Raw genomic sequence first — 22,048 nt, 5'->3', positions numbered from 1 at the left:
TTTTGAACTCCTTGGATGTGCCTGGTTTACCACCGCACAATTTACAACTGAAGGTTGGCTCGGTAGTTATCATGCTTAGAAATTTAAACCAACCAAAACTGTGCAATGGAACGCGTTTAGTAATAAGAAAACTGTTGAGCAATGTTATTCACGCGTCGATACTCAAAGGAAAATTTAAAGATGAGGAAGTTCTTATTCCAAGGATTCCGATGATCCCAACAGATATGCCCTTTGAGTTTAAACGAATTCAATTCCCGATTCGTCTTGCCTTCGCCATGACGATCAACAAATCACAGGGCCAATCTTTGACTATTTGTGGCCTCAATCTAGAAAATGCGTGTTTTTCTCATGGTCAATTGTACGTGGCATGCTCACGTGTTGGCAAACCATCCGCATTATTTGTTCTTGCACCTGACCAAAAAACGAAGAATGTCGTTTACCACAAGGTGCTTGAATGAAAATCTGATTAATAAATTAATTAGAGTGTATCCCAACCTGAACAACATACCTTTTAATCATTTTTTACCTAGAAATAAGGGTAGGGCAATGCAACGCTTGCTGGGACTGCTAGTATTTTTATATATTATACAAATTGAATTAAAGACTCGAAGAGTTTTTACGTTGTAGGATTCAAGTAATGCCGAATATAAATATTTTTTTTTGATATTCCAGAACCAACTGAAGTTTTGAATGAATGGCGTTTCAAAAAATAATAAATAAATAAATAAATAAATAATAATTAATTGGGTAATTAGGTAGAAAAATACCTATAGTAAAAAAAAATAAAGTTAATTTTTTGACCTAATCTGCATTTGATACTTACCCACAAATTAATTTATTTAAATATATTAAATACCAGTTTTAAATGAATAAATTTTGTTGTTTTTGGTGTTGTAATCAATTTAGCATTTTTCACATTTATTTGTATCATTTTTATTTGTTATTCTTTTTTTTCGTTCTTTAATATGTGTATGTATATATATATATATAGATGTACTAGTGTTTGTGATAATGCATATCCTTAGAATTCACTTTCACATTCACTTTCAGCTATGTATAATGGCGTTTGCTAAATCGTTCATTCAATGCTTGTGGTATACATATATATATATATATATATATATATATATATATATATATATATATATATATATATGTATATATATGTATGTATATATATTGAGTATATATGCCTGGCTATATAACATCCATGTATACATATATACTGACTTATATGCATGTATATATATATTATGTTTTATATGCTTATGTGTGTGTGTGTTAATGCTCTATATATGTATATGTATGTATGTATATATGCATACATATCTACTTCAGGTAATATTCAAATAATAATGCTTCTTTTCTTCTCGTTTGCTCGAAATTTTCTTAGCATTCGTCGAATATGTGTATCAAAAGTTTTTTTTTTTTTTTGTTTTTGTTTATCAAATCTTTGAAACATTTGCACCTTTTGTTCTAGGCTCTACTTAAACTCTCACCCGAATGCGAACTTCATATTTTAATATATGTATATGTATATATGTATGTATGTTTATCATATTTGTATCAATTTATGTATCATTTCGTTAGCGCTTACAAAAATATCAATATTTATAGAAGCAACAAGAAATCACATTAATTTTTTATTTTTTTTATTTTTTAGTGTTTTTCTGGGGTGTTATTTTTTTCTATACACAAAAAGCGTGCGTTTCGCAGTTACTGATTTTCTTTTCTTTTTTAGGCTATATATTTATAAATATATAAGTATGTATGGCTGTTGTAGTGTATATATGTATACGAGTGTGGGTGTGTGTGTGTGTGTTTGTATACATAGTAAATGTAATTGCATCTGTATGCGCGCATTACATGTGTGTAAACAACAAACCTTTTAGCCCAATGGAGGAAGTTTTCTGGTGCGCCCGCACAGCAAGAAATGAAAATGAAATCAGTTTGAGTCAAACCAAATAGCTCTAGTCGTGTACGGCACCGACTAGCGAATACCCTGTACCGACAAAAAAAAAAAAATAATAAAATAAAAACATGTCTCAGTTGCGAATTTCCTGATTTCCTTAATTCGTTTCTGATAATACAACGGAATTTTTTGACTATATTGAGCTTTTGGTATATGTAATGGTATTTTATTTAGTATTTTCCGTAAACGGACATCCATTAGTGCCTGAGAATCTTTTCGTTTGAGTTCTTTTTTGATTATGAAACAAAACCTTGCTCAGCTGGATTATATTGATATATATATACATATACATATACATATATGTATATATCTATAATTCATGCAGTTACATATGTATATCTACTGTAACTAGCAAAACCAAATTGCTCTAACACTTCATAATACACTACAATAGTTGTTCGTTCAATCTAAGCCGTATCGCATTCTATATAATATCAAGTTTTGGTCTATAAATCGTCTATATATATATGTATGTATGTATATATTGGTGCCTGCATACCCAGTTGACTAACATACCCGCTGCCAATGACTGAAGTAAGCACCATAACTAAACAATTGCCTTGCCCAGCAAACAATTGAAACACTTAATGCCTGAGTGTGGGTGTGCATGCATATGCATGTCTGTGTATATGTGTGTGTACGTGTGTTTATCTATGACAAACTTTAACATGGCGTTAACAATAATAGAAGCAGTAGCTGCTTCGTCTAAAAACCCGCTCAACCAACCACAAAAAAAAAAAAACACTCTACACCACTACAGCAAGTGTTCATGTGTGTGTGTGTGTATGTAAGTGTACATATTGATATATATATATATAGATGTATATATGTTTGTATATATATGAAACAATATTCTCTTCTCTGAATATATAAAACGTATAAATATGCAACTGTCTCTCTAAATAGTTATGTTTATATATACATTTATCTATATATATATATATATGTATATATTTGCATGTGTGTCTGTATACAGTATATGCATGCCATATATATGTATATATATATATATATGTATATATCTATATATGTATAATAATGCGTGTATATATATTTATGTATATTGTATATGTATAAATATTTAATATTTGTTTCTCAACATTTTCATTGTTTATATTATATTTTAACTTTTTTTTTTTTTTTTTTTTTTGTTCAGGTCACTACTTTTCTTTGCGGCTTAGTTTCGTTATGTTTTGTCTTTGACTTAATCAATGAATTTTATAATATTTTTGTTATGCATATATGTATATATATATATTTTTTTAATTTTAAAAACGATTCCCAGCCAGTAAATTGCAGAAATGTCCATGATCCATGGGCCATACTCGTTCAATGCGCAACAATGGCCGATCGATAAGCGATAAATCAGAATCGATAGCCGATCAGCGTTCAAGGAAACACGATAACCGATAATTAACTAACAACTGCCCCAAGAGCGTTCGGTGTCCTAACGGTGCATTCTATACAGCTACTGTGACAGTAAGCGCTACCGTTTCAGTTTACAGCTACAATTACAGTTAGAGTTACTTAAGACTCTAGACACACATAATCATGCAACTATATATGTATGTATGTATATATGTATGTAGTTTCCTTGCCAGCGCCTCCTCTCTAGTTTCTCTGTGTGCTCTCTAACGTTTGTATATTCCTTCTTCTCCTGCATTCGACCTACAATAGTATGCGATACTTTAGTGCTCTCTATACCATATGTATATATATATATAACGTTTGTATGTTTGTAACTCTCCAATACTGTTCAAGGAAGTACGGATACTATCTGTATTGCGTGTGACTGGTAACCGAGATCTAAACTAAACTTGCTTGAGCCTACAATGTGCTAGTTTCCAACTGCTGTGGATCACGCTCTCCTATACTCACACACTGACACACTGACACACACAGACACACATCTACACTCACACGCACACACACACTCACGCATACGGACAGGCATGCACACACTTATTATACACACAGTTGCCACAAATCCAATTTGAATTCCACTGTCTGTTCCAGTTCCCGTTCCCGTTCCAGTTCCAGTTCCAGTTCCAAATCGTGTAACTTATTTGTTCTCAATTATTGTCTGCAATTGCAGGACGAGACTGCGCGACAGCTGCAGAATCGACTGGGCATTGTGACGCTCGGCCATTTCTAGAATTTACCAAAAGCAAATACCAAAAATATTTATCAATAAATAAACATAAATTATTTAAATAATTCGAGCCCACCATTGAAGAACTTGATGACATCCGTAAAGTCCATGCTGTTGGATAGAATGATGTCGCGATAGGTCTCGAGCAGCGCCAGCGCCAGGAAGAGCACAAAGTGCCCGGAGGCAATGTGCTTGGCCGCCCAGATGACCTCCCAGGTGGCGAAGACATCGTCGTAGATGAGCTCGCGCTTGAAGTCCAAGAGGAACCAGCGGTAGCAGAAATAGAAGTGCGTATAGTCCCCGTTCGAGTCCATTAGGTCGTACATCTCCGAGTCCAGTATCTGAATGAGTGAGCTGAGAGAGAGGGAGAGAGACAGACAGAGCGTTAGAAAGAGAGAGCTAGTGCATGGATATAGATGGGGATAGATACCGCATGTTGGCAAAGTGCATGTCCATGGCACCGCCGCTGGGAAAGTTCTCGATCATGCGCTCCATCAGCTTGCAGAAGCAGCTGTAGCTGAGCGACTCGTCATCGAAGATGACCAGCAATGGAGCGACCAGATCGCACATGCCCTGCATGTAGCCCACATCCAGATGCTCCCACACATACGTCGATATCACATTGCGCAGCTTGTCCAGATTCTCGCTGGCAAAGTACCAATAGTTGCGATCGCAGCGCTGCACATCCTTCTCGATCCGATGCAGATTCAAGCCAAACTGCTCCAGCAGCTCGACGCTATAGACGCCGCCATTGGAGCTGGCCGGTGAGACGCAGGCAGACTTTGGCTCCTGCAGCGCATCCAGCGAGGCGACGACTGTGATGTCCTCGTTCAGGGGCGACATGAGGCTGGTTTTGCGTGAGGTAAACTCCTCGGTGGGCTCGTCGTCGTTGCATTGTACGTCCAGGTCATCCAGTGAGGCGGCCTCGGTGATAATGACTGATGTTGCCGGATGCTCCTCGTCGTGGCGCACATCGTCGGCGCTATGAAATTTGCTCAGCTGGCCATTCGGCTCCGTCTCCACATCAGTGGCCATTTCCTCATCCACATCCACATCCACATCCACATTCAATGCCGCCTCGGGCTCCAGCTCTGCCTCGTCCAGGACCTTGGCATCCGTTAGGTCGGCAAACTCGTTGCCCACCGTCTCGTAGCTGCTGGTCGAGGGTGAGCTCTTGATGCTCAGCATCAGGATATTGCCACTGCCGTCCAGACTGAAACCTAGATCGCCTTCGGCCTCGGAATCGCCGAAGCAGTTGTCATGCAAGCGCAGTGGCTCCATATCATCAATGTTCTGAAACTCCAGCACCACCTGGCCGCTCAGCTGTGCCGGCAGCTCGGCTGCCTCTTCGCCTTCTTCTACTCCTTCTCCTTCTTCTTCTCCTTCTTCTGCGGCTTCTTTTTCCTCTGCCACTGGCGCCGGCTGCTCAGTCTCCAGCGAGGGCTGCTCTTCATTCAGTGGCTGCTCGTCGTACTCATCACCCGGATCGGATATGTCCGAAAAGTCATTATCATCAAACACATCATTCTCGCCCTCGGCCAAGCCGCCGCCATTGTCCAGCTCCAGCTGTCCGTTGCCATTGGTCAGCAGATCGCTTGAGGCGTGCGGATTGGCATTGGCATTGGCCAGCTGTGCCTGCTCGGCGCTCAGCTTGGCCACCGCCAGGGCCGTCTTCTCCTTCTCCCGCTGCCGCACAATCGCCTCCACGGCCAGCCACTCGCTCATGGTGGTTTCATAGTAGTGCTTGCAGGTCTCGTCCTGCTTGCGTCGTTCCTCCGGCGTCGAGCCAAACGCATAGTGGCCAAGCAGATACGGCCAGACCTCCTTGCGCAGTTCGTGCTCCACGCCACCGAAATAGACCAGACGATAGAGCTCCAGGTCAGCAGAGACGACGCCATCCACATTCATCGCCTGCCACTTCTCCCGGGTTAGTCCCTGCTCATTGGCGGCCACTGGAAGCGGGAAAAATGTTAGGAAACTTTGTGGGCTCATTTCAGCTCGACTTACAATCGGGGGTAATGCGTCCGTGAACCAGACCGGAAAGATGCGTCCGCACCGTGGATAGATGGCGACAGTAGGCCAGCCAGCCGTAGAAGGCGCGCGAGATGATCTGGCGACGCATCGTGGAGCAGACCAGCTCAATGCTGGCCGTTTGGCTGGCCTGTATCAATGGCGGATCCGGATTGCTGCTCTGGTCAATGGAGAGGCTCTTGCTGGAGCAGTCGCTGCTGCCGGTGGTCGAGCAGCTGCCCAGATGCTTGCGCCGCGGACTGGAACGGCCCACCTCCAGTATGGGATGTGTGGCCACTGCAACGTCAAAGTCAATCATCAATCATCAATCATCAATCATCATCATCAATCAGGTCATCTACTTACGGAACTCCTCGTGCTGACTCTTGCTGACCACACGAAACACATAGTCGATGGGCGTCTCGTCCATGGAGGACTCCATGACCGAGGGCAGGATGTGCCTGCGCACGCTCTTGGGCCAGGGGAAGAGCTTGCCAATGCCGCGCTGTGACCAGAGCGGCGGATCGAGCTGGCCGTGCGGCAGCAGACCCGTCTCCAGGCAGCTGAGGAACGCCTGCAAGTGCCCGCCCTCCGGGAAGTGTATGGGCGGCCGTTGTACGCCGTCCTGGCCAACGAGTATAATGGTGCCGCCGGTGTCGCCGCCACGATTCTGATGGCAATGCACATAGACAATCTCATCGACGTTGATGTTGAGCGCATAGCTCCAGTAGTAGCTCGTGTCGCTCACATCGGGATCGTTGTAGCCATTCATCAGCTGATTCGGCGTCCATTTGATGGTCAGCGACTGGACGCTCTGGTGCAGACTGAGGTAGCCGGGCATCGGCTCGGCCACATCCTTGGGCAGCACCAGCACATTGTTCTTGCCGTAGAGCAGGGTGGTGCGCGAATTCTGATGCAGCGACTCCACATAGTCCTTGGCCACGCTCGCCGGCGAGCAGGCCTTGAAGCTGCCGCTGCTCGTGTCCTCCGAGCTGGTGTGCAGGCTGCGCTTGAAATTGATGATGGGCCGATGGCAGGTGGGCGGCGTCCGGTTGCCCGAGCTGATGCGATGACGCTGCACCTGTGTGAATCAATTGATGAGAATCTATGCAATTTCTCTAGAGCACCTGCTGTTGCTTACCAGCTCATCGGCGCAGGGATCGGACCAGTAGTGGTCGGCAGTCTTGGCGCGCGTGAACTCCAGGGCGCAGGGGCCCACCAGCAGGGAGCTGAGTATGGAGCCGTAATCGGGATCGGCGACCAGCGCCTCGCGATCGTAATAGCTCTGAGCGTTGTTCACCAAATGCTCAATGATCTTGGCCAGGCGCTTCTCGTAGAGGGCCAGGCGTATCCACAGGTATTTGCCCAGCGGTGCGGCAGCACCGTTAGCGCCCACCGAGCTGACGACCGTATTGATGGTGGTCACCGAGCTGCTGCTGCAGCTGCCCTTGTTGAGCAGCTTCGGCTTGATGATGCTGTCGCTGCTGGAGGACGAGCGCTTGCCGCTGACCGCATGACTCTCGTGCGCCAGCTCCAGCTCCAGCAGCCGACGGCTCACGTAGTCCGCCTCTGGGCATATCTTGGCGATCTTCTGTATCAGCGCCGTTGTCGACGACGTCTTGAACAGGCCGAGCGCCCGACGTCTCAGGCCGTGACTGAGGCAGGCCTCCACAGCGGCGCAGAGCGATGTCACCGAGCTGCTCTCCTCGTGCACGTACTTCTTGGTGACCGCCTCCTCCATCAGCTGCTTCACCTCCTTCTTGACGCTCGCAATCAGGCGCTCCTTCAGTTCGATTTCTGTATTTGTGAGAAAATCAAGCACACAAAGGATGTCAATTTATGGGCCTAGAAACCGACCGGCGGATCTAATCCACAAGTCCCAATATAATAACTAACAGGAAAAGACAGCAACATCCCTTTGAGCTCCTAGGGCCGCCCTAGGATCAGACTCTTTGCCTGCTGGCTTAACCTTTTCCAGAGCCCAGAGCCCTCACGGACAATCGCATTGTCCGACCGTTGTCAATCATTCTGTTATCAATGTCAATTCGCCCCACCCCCCCAAGCCCCCGCCTCTACCGGCTCAGCGCTCATTCTTATCAGCGAGCAGCTACTTCTTCTGCATGTATGTATGTATGTATACTATTCATGGATGTATTCACGAATATGCTAATGCCAGGCGAAAGGGAAACCCGAAAAGGCGCGCGCTTCCAATTAGAATGCAAATAGGTTGGATCGGAATTTTGGGCATCGACACCGTCACATGCCGACATTTGGCGGAAGCATTTGCTGATGCAAGAACACATATATATATATACATATATACCTGCATATATCTATTCGACTTTAGCTTAAGGAAAGCTAGAGCTAGAGGCCAACTGATATCTTATATTGCAGTAGACTGAGATTTTCTAAGGTACGGTACAGTACCGCTCATCTGAATTAGTTCGACAGTATTGAAATTCGTAAGTTTTCATTTCGACTTGAATATGAGCAATACCAATATGTGATAAAATAACCTCTTAGCCTTCAAGGGATAAAGAATAGAAAATGTTTTAGAATACCTCATGGAATATCGAGAGCTCGGAAATTCGGAAACATTCGTCTAGAGAGAGCCTACGAAGGTGCAAGATAATTGATACTCTGCAACCTTAGTTGCCTCAATAATAAATTGGGTTCAATATTTTCGCCTAGGGCAAGGCGTATACTTGACATGAAATAAAATAATGAAAGACATACTAATTATAAAAGAACGAGAAGAGAAAAATCATTTGAGCTTTCCTTCGCCGTGAAATTTTGTATTTTATAATTTTTGTAAAATAGTTTTAGTATCCAAAACCTATTAAGAGGAATCACAAAATTTGATATCGTATTCATGTGATAATCATATAAAGTATAAATTTTAAAGCTTGAAATTTATCAATTTTTGTATATTACACAATATATTTCATTCAAAACTAGATACTGGAAAATTGTATAATATGTATATAATTGAGTTTGGAATTTTTGTGATCGATATTTATCGAAAAAATCGAATTTGAAATTAAGCAAGAATACTGTTAGAGCTATGTGTATGCCAATGTAATACACACAGATATTTGATAGTTTTCGATATATATAACTGTAAACAAACATGAATAAAACGCTTCGTTTGCTAACAAATTATAATACTTGAGAATAATAACAGTAAATGAAAATATAAACAATAGAGACTTTAGCTCTTCAGGCAAACCTATCAAGTTGAACGTCACTGTGCAGGGTACAGGTAGGACACGACCATAGGAGTATTATGGCTTGACAGTTATCAAAACATTTAGAGCTTAGTCGGGGGCCCGCGACTAATTGGTGTTAGCTTGGTGACAGCAGAGTTAATATTGAATCGCATGCGATAAGAGAGGGAGAAAGAGAGAGAGAGAGGGAGGGGGAGAGCGAGAGCGCTTAAGTAAGTTCGCCATTGACATTGCCATTGCCATTGGCATTCGGTATCCATTTGAATTAATCATTATATAATTTAATTAACAAGACACCTGGGCAGCGCCGCCAGCCGGGCTGCGACTGCTAACCTTGACTTGCCAAGCGAGAGGCAACAAAATAAAGGAAATATAATGAAAAAGCAAAACGAAGAAAAGCTCGCCTCAGCCGTAAACTAGACAATGTGTGTACCTAGGCGTTGGGTGTGCACACACCGGGTGGCATACGTGTGTGTGTGTGCGTGAGTGCTGTTAGCTACACCTGCGACGCACACTCTTGACCCTGAACAACATAAAACAGCTGATGACAGGCGAGCAGAGCGCGCGCATGAGTGCGAGCGAGACGACAGCTGTTACAAAAAGGGAATCAGCGCCTTGAGTGAGCGGCAGAGTACAAAAGGAGCGCGTGTGAGGGCGAGAGCGAGAGTGAGAGCGAGAGCGAAAGCGGGACAGCAACAGCGACGAGTGCGAGTGCGTGAGCAAATCGTACGGTAAATATGAGCTTGTGTCCTGCTTTTGCCTGTGCGCCTTTAATTTGCCGTCAGCTACGACCTCGCGCTTCATTTGCCCGCGCCATATTGCAAATGGAAGCTGGACCCAAACATATGTTTGCCACCCAGCCGAGCCAAACATATAAATATGTGTACACACACACACACACACACACACGCACACACACACACACACATGCACACACAAAAGCCACAAGCAGGTCAGGTGCACACACCGCACCTACGCCGCCTCAGCCGGGTATAAATACCAGGTTTACTCGCAGCATTACGCTTTGGTAACCAGATTTCGAAATCCAAGGCTTTGATGACAGGCGAAATGCATGAGGTTAAGCAAAAAGCATTCAAATTTCTCTTCCATCGCTTGGACTGCGGTTTGAGTTTGGCTGAATAAATTAAGGTAGTGCAGGGAGGAGGGAACAGCCTAGCTTATCGCGTCTTTAATGGCAACTATGTCCTAGTAAAGTAGGTGAAGTAAGCTAAGGTAAATGAACTAGGGCGAATAGCAATAAAAAAAAGTAGGAAAAACTTATTAGATTATCTACGTATTTAAGTCTTTAAAGAAAACTATGTTTCCTTAAATGCACAATATTTCAGCCGGAAAAATCTTAATTAGCTAGTTAAGAGGTAGTCTTAGTCTTAGTAAAGTGGGTGAAGTAAAGCAAGATAAATGAACTAAAGAGAATCGCATTAAAAATGTAGGAAAAACTTATTAGATTATCTACTTCAAAGATAAATAGAAAATAAAGAAAAAAAAGACTTAACAAAGTAACATTTAAACTCTAGGATAAATATTCTAGCCAAGAAAATATATCTTACTTAGCTTGTTAAGAGGTATTCTTAGATTTAATAAAGTAGGTGAAGTGAGGTGAGGTAAATGGTCTGAAGGAATTGCATTACAGATCTAGGAAAAATATTTTATTATCAACTAGAGTAGCTAAAAAAGCCCTCAGCTTAGCTTAGCATATCTTTAATATAAACTATGTCTTATTATATTTAAGAAGAATATTTTAACCGGGCAAAACTGAGTGCATTAACTATCCCTTGATTAGCTAGGTAAGAGGTTCCACCATGATTAATATTTAAAGAAAAATCAAATAATTGAAATGAAAGCAAGGAAAATTAACTAAAGTAAAAATTGCATTGCAAATCGAGGAAAAACATTTCAGAAGACCAAAGCAAAGAGGTTCCAGGCATCTTACTGCATCTCTAAGAATAACTGTGACTTACTAGAGTAGAAAAAACTACAGTACAATTTAATAAACAAAATTACATTTAAATTCAAGGAAATTGTTTAGAAAAGTCGAATACATAAATTGATTACCTATTCGGAAAGGTACATAAGAGGTCAAAGCCTATCGTAACCAAAAAGCAAGCCAAGAATTGGTAAAGCGAACTAGTTGAACAAGGCCGAATAATATAGCTTGATTACCTACTAAAGTGGGAAAGCGGCCTCAGCTTGGCTTTCCGTGTATAATGTTTATAATAATGTATAATGTTTTAATAAATTAAGAAAAAAAATATAGTAAAGCAATTTTACTCAGCAAAACATTAAAGACGGGTAAAGCCGGTTACTTAAAGCGTCGCTTGATTAGTTATCGATGGATGTAAACGGAACCGGTGCCATTGCCGTTACCGGTGCGCGAGCCACTCATTAAAAGTCGATATTTACTCAATTAGCTCGACCGAGGCAAAGGGCAAGAGCACAACAGTCCGTCAGTTCGCGGACTGCAAATAGACGTACGGACAGACAGGCGTGTTGTACGGCGTGCAACAGGCTCACAGGCGCGCGCCACAACACGCCCGGACACCCGGATACCCGGACACCCGGACGTCGGGACATTGAAATGATGAATGCAAATTTGCACGCCTGACCCTGAACTTTTGCATTTGACGTTGGCATTGCTAGAAGAGACGCCAAAGGCCACTTCACAGGTATGCGTAATTTAATTGGCTCCGCCGGCCAATTGGCACACTCAGCGCACTCCGTGGGCGATGGCTAGCCGATAAGGCCGTCCATACGGCGTGCTGCACTTGAGCAATCGATGCCAATTAGTTAGCTATTTGCATTTAAAATATGCGAATGCGTTTAAGTGGCAGCAGGTGGCAGCAGGTGATACGGCCGTTAGGTGTTGTTGTTGTTCTTTTTTTAACAGCAGCTAAATGTCAGCTGCCTTTGAAATGAATAAGTCGACTTAATCGTGGCTCAAGCAATTCATTCCATTTATTATTCAGTGCTTCCTCGCATATCTCATTCGTCTGATAAGCGAGAATCAGTAATATATGAAGATAATGTAAATAGTGTACATATATAGTTGAATTGGATCTATTAAGTCAACATTGCTGATACGTTTAGATAAGATTCTAATCTATATGTTTATTGCTGAGCTGGGTTTGAATAATGCAAAATTCATGAGCTTATCAGCTTCGAGTGCTTATCAATGGTTGTTGCAAGTTTTGACAGGAATAACAACTCGGTTTGATTTACGCACAACTATTCCAATTTGCTGGAATTGCAGACGTTTCTTTCCAAGCCCATAAAAGTATGCTACATAAAAGCTTTTCAATATTAATAAGGGCCGCATCAGCGGAATGAAAACTTTGTGTCTGACTACACATATCATACACACACACACGCAATGAGAGAGAGAGAGAGAGAGAGAGATACACAGAGAGAGACACGGGCAAATTACAAAAGTTCTGCTCTGCTCGAAAAGTTGCTGATAAACTTCGCATTTGTCTTGCAGAACATAAAATCATTTCGTTTTCTCACCTTCAGCTGCGACGCTTTCTAATCATCAATAAACATACACAGGCACGCACGCACGCACTCACGCACAGCATACATAAACATATACACATATACACATATACACATTGCTATACATAATATCAAAGCTATCTCGCTTGTTGTCATTGTTGTTGTTGCTGTTGCTGCTATTGTTTGTGTGGTTGCGGCATGGCAAAACGTGAAGCAGAAAAAACAACCAAAAGAAAGAATAAAAATAAAAAAAATAAAAAAAATAAACTTTTTCTCACTCACCGCTGGTGGCATCGCTGTTGGCATTGGAGGCGCCACCGCTGCTAAAGCTGTGTAGCATATTCATTTTTGGAGGATCCGAAGTACGTGCTTCGCCGCTAGCGAAGGCTCCCGTTAGCTGCTACTGTCTGTTGCTCCTGCTGCGGCTCTTGGTACTGCTGCTGTTGTTGTTGCTTCCTTGCTCTTCACTTCTTTCTCTGTCCGTATGTATGTATGTGCGTAATTCTTTGGGCAAATATTTTCAGTTTCAGTTTTGTTTATGCGTCTTCGTTGTTATTTGCTTCATACACACACACAAGCGCGCTCTCTCTCTGCCTCGCCCTCACTCTCTCTGTCACTCGTTACCTTTCTCTTTCTGTCTGCTGCACGCTGTAGTCGTGCCTGCTTCTTCGCTCTGTTCGTTGGCGCTTTTCCGTTATGCCAGCTGCTGTTGTTGTTTTTATTTGTATTGTTTTTTTTTTTTTGTGTATTACTTTTGCATTTCTTATTATACGTATTTTCTCGCGATTATTATGCAAAACAAAAAGTGGAAAAGTATATTGTATAAAAATCTATATTCGTTGTATTCGTATTTGACAAAAATTTCAGTTGTTATTACTTTTCCTGTGCCATACAGGCATACTACATAAACACACACATGGATCCGCACGCATGCTACTCTATGTATGTGTGTATGTATGTTCTTATAGTTGTTGTTGCTGCTGCTGCTGTTGCTGCGATTGCTGCCGTTGCTGTTATTGTAAAAGCGTCGTCCAAAAATAATTACGCATTTTGGCATATGTGCATATGCGCATGGATCTGTATGAGACTGCGTGCTTGTGCATATGTATTTGTGTATTTACATATGTCTCTATGTACATACATATGTACATCTATCACCACACTCGACTCTGTTGTGATGTTTCACTTTTCCGCTGGCTAGCGCGCTCTTCGCTCGTTGTTGTTGTTCGATTTGTTGTTGTAGGTAACGGACGAATATTTAGCTGGCGGGCCCGTTATGCACAGTTCGGTTGTAGCTTTTGCTGTTGTTGTTGTTATTGCATACTTTCTTGGGCTATCTGTCTCACACCATTTTTGCCTCCACACTGTGTGCGTGCGTGCGGTTGTGTGTGTGCGCGTGCTTGCGCGTCTGTCCGTATTCTGTTCGTCTGTTCGCTATTGTCGTCCGTTTGCCAGCAGCCTCGTTTGTGTACTAACGGCAACTTATTGACACTCACAAGGCGAAGTAGCCGCCAGTCGCATTACACCAAGTATCGAATGTCGATAAATTGCGACAGATGTAATGTAACGGTTTGTTGAAGATTTCAAATAATTGAAAGGATTTTGTGTAACACGGATCTCATATTTGAACAAAGCTGTGGGCTATTTCTTATATTAAGAATTCAATTACATATATTAATAATTAAAAACTATTTTAATTATAAGTTTAGAAATTATGAAACTAAATTTAATTTAATTGTAAACTTCATAAAGCTCCATTTAAAAATTATTTTAAAGTGAATACTTTTATATTTTGAATTAATTTTGTAAGGAAATGATTTTCCTGAATACAACAGGATAAACTAATAATAAATTTTATTTTTCTGAATACTTTGTAGCATTTAATGTTTTTAATAATAAAAATATACTATGAAGCTGTTTTTATTATTTTTATTTATTAAGTATCCCATAAGTTTATGAAAATAAAACGAATTTAATTATTTAGAATTTATTTGTCAAAGCATCAAATATTTATTACTGTATAAAAATGGTTAGAATTACATTTTTTGCAATTATGAAAGTAAAAAGATTAAATATAAGGCGATTAAATACTAAGGCGATTTTAGTTTTTAAAAAAAATTTAATTATTATTAAATTTAAAATTTAATTTAATTTTTTTTACATTTTGTAAAGTATTGAATTATTTTAATGATTATAAAATGTTTGAATTAATTTTTTCTTTTTTAAATTATGAAACTAATATTTGAAAATATTCTTTATTTTAACAAAAAGCAAAATGATGTATTTAGAAATTATGAAATTTTCAAATAACGTCATTCAAGTGAGTGCGAGTGAGAAAGCGAATAGCATGTACAGATTGACGGAGCCAGATATCATGAGTGCGAGCATAAGATAAGATAGTAATGAAAATAACAAAGAAGGCAAATGGACTCTAGGATAGCGAGAAAGAAGGAGAGGGAGACTGAAAGAGAGAGAAAGAAGAGCTAATTCTAAGACGTTGAAACTTTCTCTTGTCAAAGACGAATCAAAGACAAGATTTAATATTTAATTTAATAATTGTACCTTCAGATGATTAATGAATAGTTAATGAATAGTTATTCATAGTCAATATGCTCATTGTTTAGTTTAAGACAGACTGGAAAATAGACAAATGTGTAAACATTTCGATTGTGCTCTGCTACGAGTCGAATTACAGCTCTTTAATCTTCATAAGAAATTAATTTGTATTTTCAATAAACAATAAAAAATATATACATACATATATGGTGGTATATAATTACACACAATGCTGGCAAGTAAATACAGCTTGACAAAGGCTTGACAATTTCAGTATGATATAATTCGATTTGCATACAAATATTATTTCAGTAGAATGTCACGCCGTGTTTATACATTAGATATATATCAAATATATGCTATATATTATATGTTAACTAACGACAATGACATCGCCACAAGTCAATTGCTGCTGCTGCTCCAGTCTGTCGTCCGTTTCACTGGGCAGGCGAGAGATGTAGATCCCAAATCGCATTTTGCCGCTCTGCATGCGGGCGATGGTCGTGAGGGTCTCTGGAGAGCGTTCGCCGGTGCGCTGATTGATGCAGATCATGTCGCAGCGCTGGCAGGGACCGTCCACCTGGAAGAGAATGTCGCCGATGCGCAGCTGCGTGTAGGTCAGCTCCTCGAAGGGCGTGCCCGTGTCGATGATGATGTTGGCGCGAAAGCGATCGACGGTCTCGTCCAGCGACTCCTCGAACTGCAGCGAGCGCACCGAGGCCCGGTTGACCAGCAGGAACTGTGCCTGATTCACCAAGCTCAGCTGCTGCTGCTGTGTGCCCGGTGCGCTGCGCTGTGCGGATTGCCGCAGCAGACGCACACCCTCCAGCCCCAGGCTCTGGCTGAGCCAGGTGGCCACCTCATCGCCGCAGTCGTAGCCCTCGATGGCCTGGCGACAGACCTTGCTGTGGCAGCGCGCCGAGTTGGCAGCCTGAACGCTCAGCGAGAGTGGCATGCTGCAGGACGTCTCCGCGTAGTGCAGCTCCAGTTGATCACCCACAATGCGTGGCTGTATCAGGCACAGATCCGTGCAGCGTTTCTGGGTCAGCGCCATGCCATTCATATCGACGATCATCCACTCGCGATCGTACTGCAATCCCTGCTTCGTCAGAGGCCAGCTGCCTGTGGAGCTGTCTATCTTGAAGGCAGCACAGGACTTCACTGGGTAAATGGCCAGCTGGAGGAGACGTGGACGCAAACGTTGGGCCCGCTGCTGCAGCGCCTTGGGCAGCAGCTCCGCCTGCTGCTCTATGAAGCTGAAGCGCTGCTGTGGCTTCGCGATCACCAGATAGCTGTTGCGCAGCATCTGGAGGAATCGATCAACGTCCTGAATGCGCGTCATGTAGCCGAAGGAAACGCGCACGGCGCCCGTCGGCTGTCCATCCAACAGATCGAAGTAGTCGCCACAGATGCGCCCGGCGCGCTTGTAAATCGCATCCATCGTCTCGTCATTCAACTGCAAAAAGTGCTGGCAGGCGCCCACGTTGCAGAAGCAGCCGGTGCGCAGCAGGATGCGATGCAGTGCCGCCATGCAGGCGACCTCGCCGAAACCCACATAGTCCCCAGTGTTGGTGCGCACATTGAAGGCAACGGTGCCGCCCTGTTTGGCCCGATCCTCGTAGCCGGCGTGGTTATATAGCGTGATGAGCGGCGCACCATTTGGATGCTTTAGCTGCTTCAGCTGGTGCTCACAGTAGCGTGCCAGGCCATGGACATGCCGTGAGATGCGCTCGATGCTGCGACCCGGCACCAGCCGCTCCAGCGTGCGAAAGCCCTGCAGCAGCTCCACGATGGACAGGAATGGCAGTGTGCCGTCCTCGAAGCGCTCGTGGAATACGTTGCGCAGCTGATGCTCCATGGTGTGGGGATAAGCATAGTTAATGGTGCCGCCGCCATAGAATCGCTTGCGCAGCACCTCTGCGCCACGTCGGCTCACCAGCAAACCGCCGACACCCGTTGGATAGCCAAAGATCTTGTAGAAGCTGACGCAAACGAAGTCCGGACGGAAGCGCTGCAGGTCTAGTGGGCTGCTGGCGGCAAAGGCAGCCGCATCCAGGCAGACGTAATAGTTGCTATCGACGTTTTTCGCTGCTGGCTGAGACTCTGCACTCCAGATGCATTTGCCCAGTTGCTGCAGGCCGCGCTTTTGTATCTGCTCAATGACAGTCAGAGGCATCTTGTAGCCGCTGAAGTTGCACTGCGCCGAAAAGGTGACCAGAGAATTGGCCTGTGCCGTGGCAGCTGCAGCTGGAGCTGGAGTGGAGGGCTGATCCAGTACATTCAGCTCAATGTCGTCCTTGGTGAGCATATAGATGCCTTTGGCCTTGACCAACTGGCGCATGCCCAGCACTGAGGTGTGATTCTCCTGGCAGTAGTGAAAGTTGCCATCGCCGGCGAAATCAAAGTGATCGGCCACCAGACGCAGTGCAGCCGTTGCATTGGCCGTGAACACAACATGATAATCATCGGCGTTCGTATTGAAGAACTCAAGAATTCTACGAAAGATAACAGTATTATCAAATCAACTGCAATTGGCCACAATAACAACCTTACCTGTAGCGCACCTGATCCACATAGTCGCCGGTGGCGCGACAGGTGTGCGGATTGCAAATAACATCGCGCTGCAGTTGCTGCGCCGCGCTCAACACTTGGCTCTCGGCATAGAGTGTTGTGCCCGCATGATCAAGGTAGGTGCTCTCTGGTATGAGAAGTGCATGACGTATCATTCAATGGGTTTCTTATCAGTGCCACTATTTCGCCATTCCTTCTCTACTCACCCCCCAGTCTAGCGAACTCTTTGTCAATGAGCGCCTGCTCTTCAGCTGTAAACTCGGCTGTGTACTCGACCATTATTGCGCACTCAACTGCGGCTCCAGCGTTATTTATGGCTGCAATTTGAGAGTTAGCACAGCAACCGGTAATTATAGAGATGTTTCTCGATAGTTATATTTCAAAAAAGCGATCACTGTGTATCGCCATAAAACAAAATAGTACATATCGATAAGTTACAGCACAATACCATTCATATCGATGAGTTACAGAATAACATCGATACGTTACCCAAAATGAACATTTTTAAAATAATATAAATTATAAAATGGTCAAAAAAATTTCTTAATCAATAATAATTTTAAGTAAACACATGACTTTAAAGAATGAAAAAGAAATTTTTGTTACTTTGAAAAAATAAATAATATTTAAAATAATTTTAAATATATTTTTTAATAAATAATAATTTAATATATTATCAGTTTCAATTATAAGTGCTGGAAAACACCTAAAAGTATCAGCGCGCTATCGATAACAAGCAGCTGCTTTCGCCTTACTGCAAACACAATCGCAAGCCATACGCATTGTGTTTTCACTGTTGTGTTTTTATTTTTCACAAACGTTTAAAGTTTCGGCTGCCAAACATGCCCAAGGAAAAATCGCGACATCGTAGTCGCAGTCGAAGTCGCAGCAGGCACAAGAAAAGCTCACATTCGCACAGCTCTAAGCACAAGCACAAAAGCAACAGCGATCGGCGTCGGGACAGATCCACAAGTGGATTGGAGCGTGGTCGAGAAAAGGAACGAGAACGAGATCGAGAAAGGAAGCGAGAAAGAGATCGGGACTCAGACAAAAGTCATCACAAGCGTAAGGAGAAGCGCAGCAGAAGTCGACATCGTAGCTCGAAACGGGATAAGAATCACAAGGAGCATCGTGCACGTTCGTCCTCATCCTCCAGCTCATCCACGTCCACATCATCGTCGTCGTCGTCATCGGCAGCGAAGCACAAAGATCAAAGTGCAGGCGGCAAACCGGCAGCCAAACGCGGCACTGAAATGAATTCCATAAAGTTGCTGCAATCGTTGGAGGAGCGTCGATTGCGCGATCAGCAGGAGCGCCAGCGGCTGAAAGAGGAGATCAAGGCGAAGGAGACGCCTGAGGAGAAGCGGGCGCGTCGGCTGCGCGAGAAGCAAGCCAAGGAGCAGCGGCGCCGCCAGCGCATGGGCTGGGACAACGAATACCAGACGTATTCCAATGAGGACAATCCCTTCGGAGACTCCAATCTGACCTCCACCTTCCACTGGGGCAAGAAGCTCGAGGTCGAGGGCCTGTCCAATCTGTCTAGCAAGACGGTGGAGGTGCTGTCGCTCCAAAAACAGCTGGAGAATCGTCGCGAGCTGGAGAAAGTCAAGAAGCTGCGGCAGGAGCGTGAACTGGAGCGGCAGGCGCGCGAGGATGAAGCCATGCAGCAGCAGCGCGCCAAGGAGGCTGTCCAGTTCCGCGAATGGCAGCGCCAGGAGGACCTGTTCCATCTGGAGCAGGCGCGTCTGCGCAGCGAGATTCGTATCCGTGATGGCCGCGCCAAACCCATCGATCTGCTGGCCCAATATGTGACCGCCAGCAATACAGAGACGGACCTGGAGGAGACCCTGGAGATGCAAATGCACGAGCCGTACATGTTGCTGCACGGCCTGAGCATCGAAGAGCTGGAGGATCTGCTGGTGGACATCAAAGTGTACGAGGAGTTGGAGCAGGGCAAGCACATTGACTTCTGGAACGACATGGTCACCATTGTCCAGGACGAGCTCAAGAAGCAGATGAAGATCCAGCAGAACGAGGCGAACTCGCTCAATCAACGGCGCGACGGCATCCACCAGAGCGTCGTCAAGGATGTGGCGGATATCTTTAGGGGCAAGAACGCCAAGCAGCTGGAGGAGATGCGCCAGCGCATCGAGGCCAAGATTAGCAGCCGTGCCGACGGCGTGGACATCAGCTACTGGGAGAGCCTGCTCTCGCAGCTGAAGGCGCACATGGCGCGTGCCCGGCTGCGCGACGCTCACCAGGTGCTGCTGCGGGAGAAGCTGCAGCAGCTGAAGCGCGAACCCGATCCTCCCACTGTGGTGGAGATTAATTCACCCTCGACGATGAAACAGGAATCGGATCAAGAGATGGACACAAATGCCGGGGAGGAGCAACAAATGGATCAGGAGTCGCCCGACGAGGAGGAAGACCCCAACGCTGAAAATCCGCTCAGGGAGCTGGAACGCGCCTGTGAATTGTACAGACAGGGCAACTACAGTCCCAACTACATACGCGAGGAGGACTTCAGCGGTCGCCGGCTGACCGCCGCCGATGAGGACAACATCGATGGCGGCCTCTATACGGGCAGCGACGATGAGGAGCGTGTGCAACGCCAGCGGCTGCTCTTCGTTTATCCGGAGCGCGGAACGGATGTGGCGGAGCTGACGCCGCAGGAGCTGCGTATGCGCGGCGAGGCACGCAAGGGCATGCAGGGCGACGAGGCCGAGTTCAGCGTGGAGACCACACTGGACTCAGTGCCTCAGCTGGCCACCGACAAGTATCGTCCCCGCAAGCCGCGCTACTTCAATCGCGTCCACACGGGCTTCGAGTGGAACAAATACAATCAGACGCACTACGACATGGACAATCCGCCGCCCAAGATTGTGCAGGGCTACAAGTTCAACATCTTCTATCCGGATCTCATGGACAAATCGCAGACGCCGCAATACTTCCTCACGCCCTGTGCGGACAATGGGGACTTTGCGGTGCTGCGCTTCCACACGGGGCCGCCGTACGAGGATATCGCCTTCAAGATCGTCAACCGGGAGTGGGAGTTCAGCTACAAGCGGGGATTCCGTTGCCAGTTCCACAACAACATCTTCCAGCTGTGGTTCCACTTCAAGCGCTATCGCTACAGGCGCTAGACGGTCCACTTTATTTGCAGTCCTCTTTTTTTTGTAATGATAATAAAATAAAATATTTTCTAGAATATTTATTTATTTGGTGTTTAATATGTTGGTTGCTTGGCTTCTCTACATGATGCTGCAGTCCTTGATCGGCGCCTGCTGCACTGGCTGCAGCGGCTCGCCGCGCTCAGCGCGCTGCACCTGGGCGAGCACGCTTTGGTGCTGGGGAAAGGCCAGGCTGGCCAGCTTCGAGTGCACCAGCTGATCGTCGATGGTCACCTCAAAGGCGCCGCGTCGTCCCTGGTGGCAGGAGACCTGCACCCCAGGCGCTGCATCCACCAGAAATTGTCGCAGCAGCTGGCATTGCAGCGAGAAGTTACAGGTTCCACTGTGAATACATATACATATACATATACATTCATATATATATATTTGTTTGATCCAAATTAATTATCTTTGCAGCTAACCAGTATTCTACATCCACATTGACCATTGCACAACCATAAACAAACCGCCGAATAGGGATATTCCTCCTATTGAACTGCAAATAATCAACAAAAATAAAAAAGTCAAAAGGATATTCCTCTCTGTAAATAATATTTATATAAGAAAGGTTCAAATAAAAATCATAAGTTAACTTGCATAAAATGGTAAATTAAAATCCACAGTGGCTGTGCCTATATTGAACTATTCAAATTTAGCTTCAAGTTGATTTTATATATTTAAAATCAATTTATTACATCTGATTTAAATACTCTGTAACTTATTCACACAAATATCTGATTTTATACGTTAGAAAATGAAACCCTTGTTCACATATTCAATTCATAGTTATGCGATAAACCCGTTGTTTATAAATAAACACTTTATGTTTATTTGAAAATAAATTTGAAATAGTTTTTTAAGTAAAGAATAAAATTAACTA

General features: G+C 44.2%; 4 protein-coding genes across 4 annotated transcripts; 1 reads left to right on the top strand and 3 right to left on the bottom strand.

Annotated features, from left to right (window-relative positions):
* Window positions 1-3,153: 3,153 nt before the first annotated feature.
* Window positions 3,154-14,344, bottom strand: LOC6583992 (small G protein signaling modulator 2). The gene is made up of 7 exons (XM_002009616.4): window positions 13,154-14,344; window positions 7,276-7,931; window positions 6,501-7,215; window positions 6,132-6,431; window positions 4,555-6,076; window positions 4,201-4,478; window positions 3,154-4,123 (listed from the first exon to the last, which is right to left on the bottom strand). The coding sequence occupies exons 1-7, from the start codon at window positions 13,215-13,217 to the stop codon at window positions 4,035-4,037; spliced, it is 3,624 nt and encodes a 1,207-aa protein (XP_002009652.2). The 5' UTR covers window positions 13,218-14,344; the 3' UTR covers window positions 3,154-4,034.
* A 1,188-nt stretch (window positions 14,345-15,532) lies between these two features.
* LOC6583991 (molybdenum cofactor sulfurase) lies at window positions 15,533-18,385 on the bottom strand. The gene is made up of 3 exons (XM_002009615.4): window positions 18,205-18,385; window positions 17,981-18,125; window positions 15,533-17,922 (listed from the first exon to the last, which is right to left on the bottom strand). The coding sequence occupies exons 1-3, from the start codon at window positions 18,275-18,277 to the stop codon at window positions 15,801-15,803; spliced, it is 2,340 nt and encodes a 779-aa protein (XP_002009651.1). The 5' UTR covers window positions 18,278-18,385; the 3' UTR covers window positions 15,533-15,800.
* A 357-nt stretch (window positions 18,386-18,742) lies between these two features.
* Window positions 18,743-21,212, top strand: LOC6583990 (cactin). Its single transcript, XM_002009614.4, has one exon. The coding sequence runs from the start codon at window positions 18,841-18,843 to the stop codon at window positions 21,139-21,141; it is 2,301 nt and encodes a 766-aa protein (XP_002009650.1). The 5' UTR covers window positions 18,743-18,840; the 3' UTR covers window positions 21,142-21,212.
* LOC6583989 (migration and invasion enhancer 1) lies at window positions 21,195-22,047 on the bottom strand. Its single transcript, XM_002009613.4, has 3 exons — window positions 21,766-22,047; window positions 21,591-21,664; window positions 21,195-21,511 (listed from the first exon to the last, which is right to left on the bottom strand). The coding sequence occupies exons 2-3, from the start codon at window positions 21,614-21,616 to the stop codon at window positions 21,250-21,252; spliced, it is 288 nt and encodes a 95-aa protein (XP_002009649.1). The 5' UTR covers window positions 21,617-21,664; window positions 21,766-22,047; the 3' UTR covers window positions 21,195-21,249.
* Between the last annotated feature and the right edge of the window lies 1 nt (window position 22,048).

Source organism: Drosophila mojavensis, unplaced genomic scaffold (assembly GCF_018153725.1).
Source record: "Drosophila mojavensis isolate 15081-1352.22 unplaced genomic scaffold, ASM1815372v1 contig_136, whole genome shotgun sequence".
Taxonomy (NCBI): domain Eukaryota; kingdom Metazoa; phylum Arthropoda; class Insecta; order Diptera; family Drosophilidae; genus Drosophila; species Drosophila mojavensis.
The sequence above is the reverse complement of the archived record's forward strand: the minus strand, read 5'-3'. Positions and strand labels throughout refer to the sequence as shown.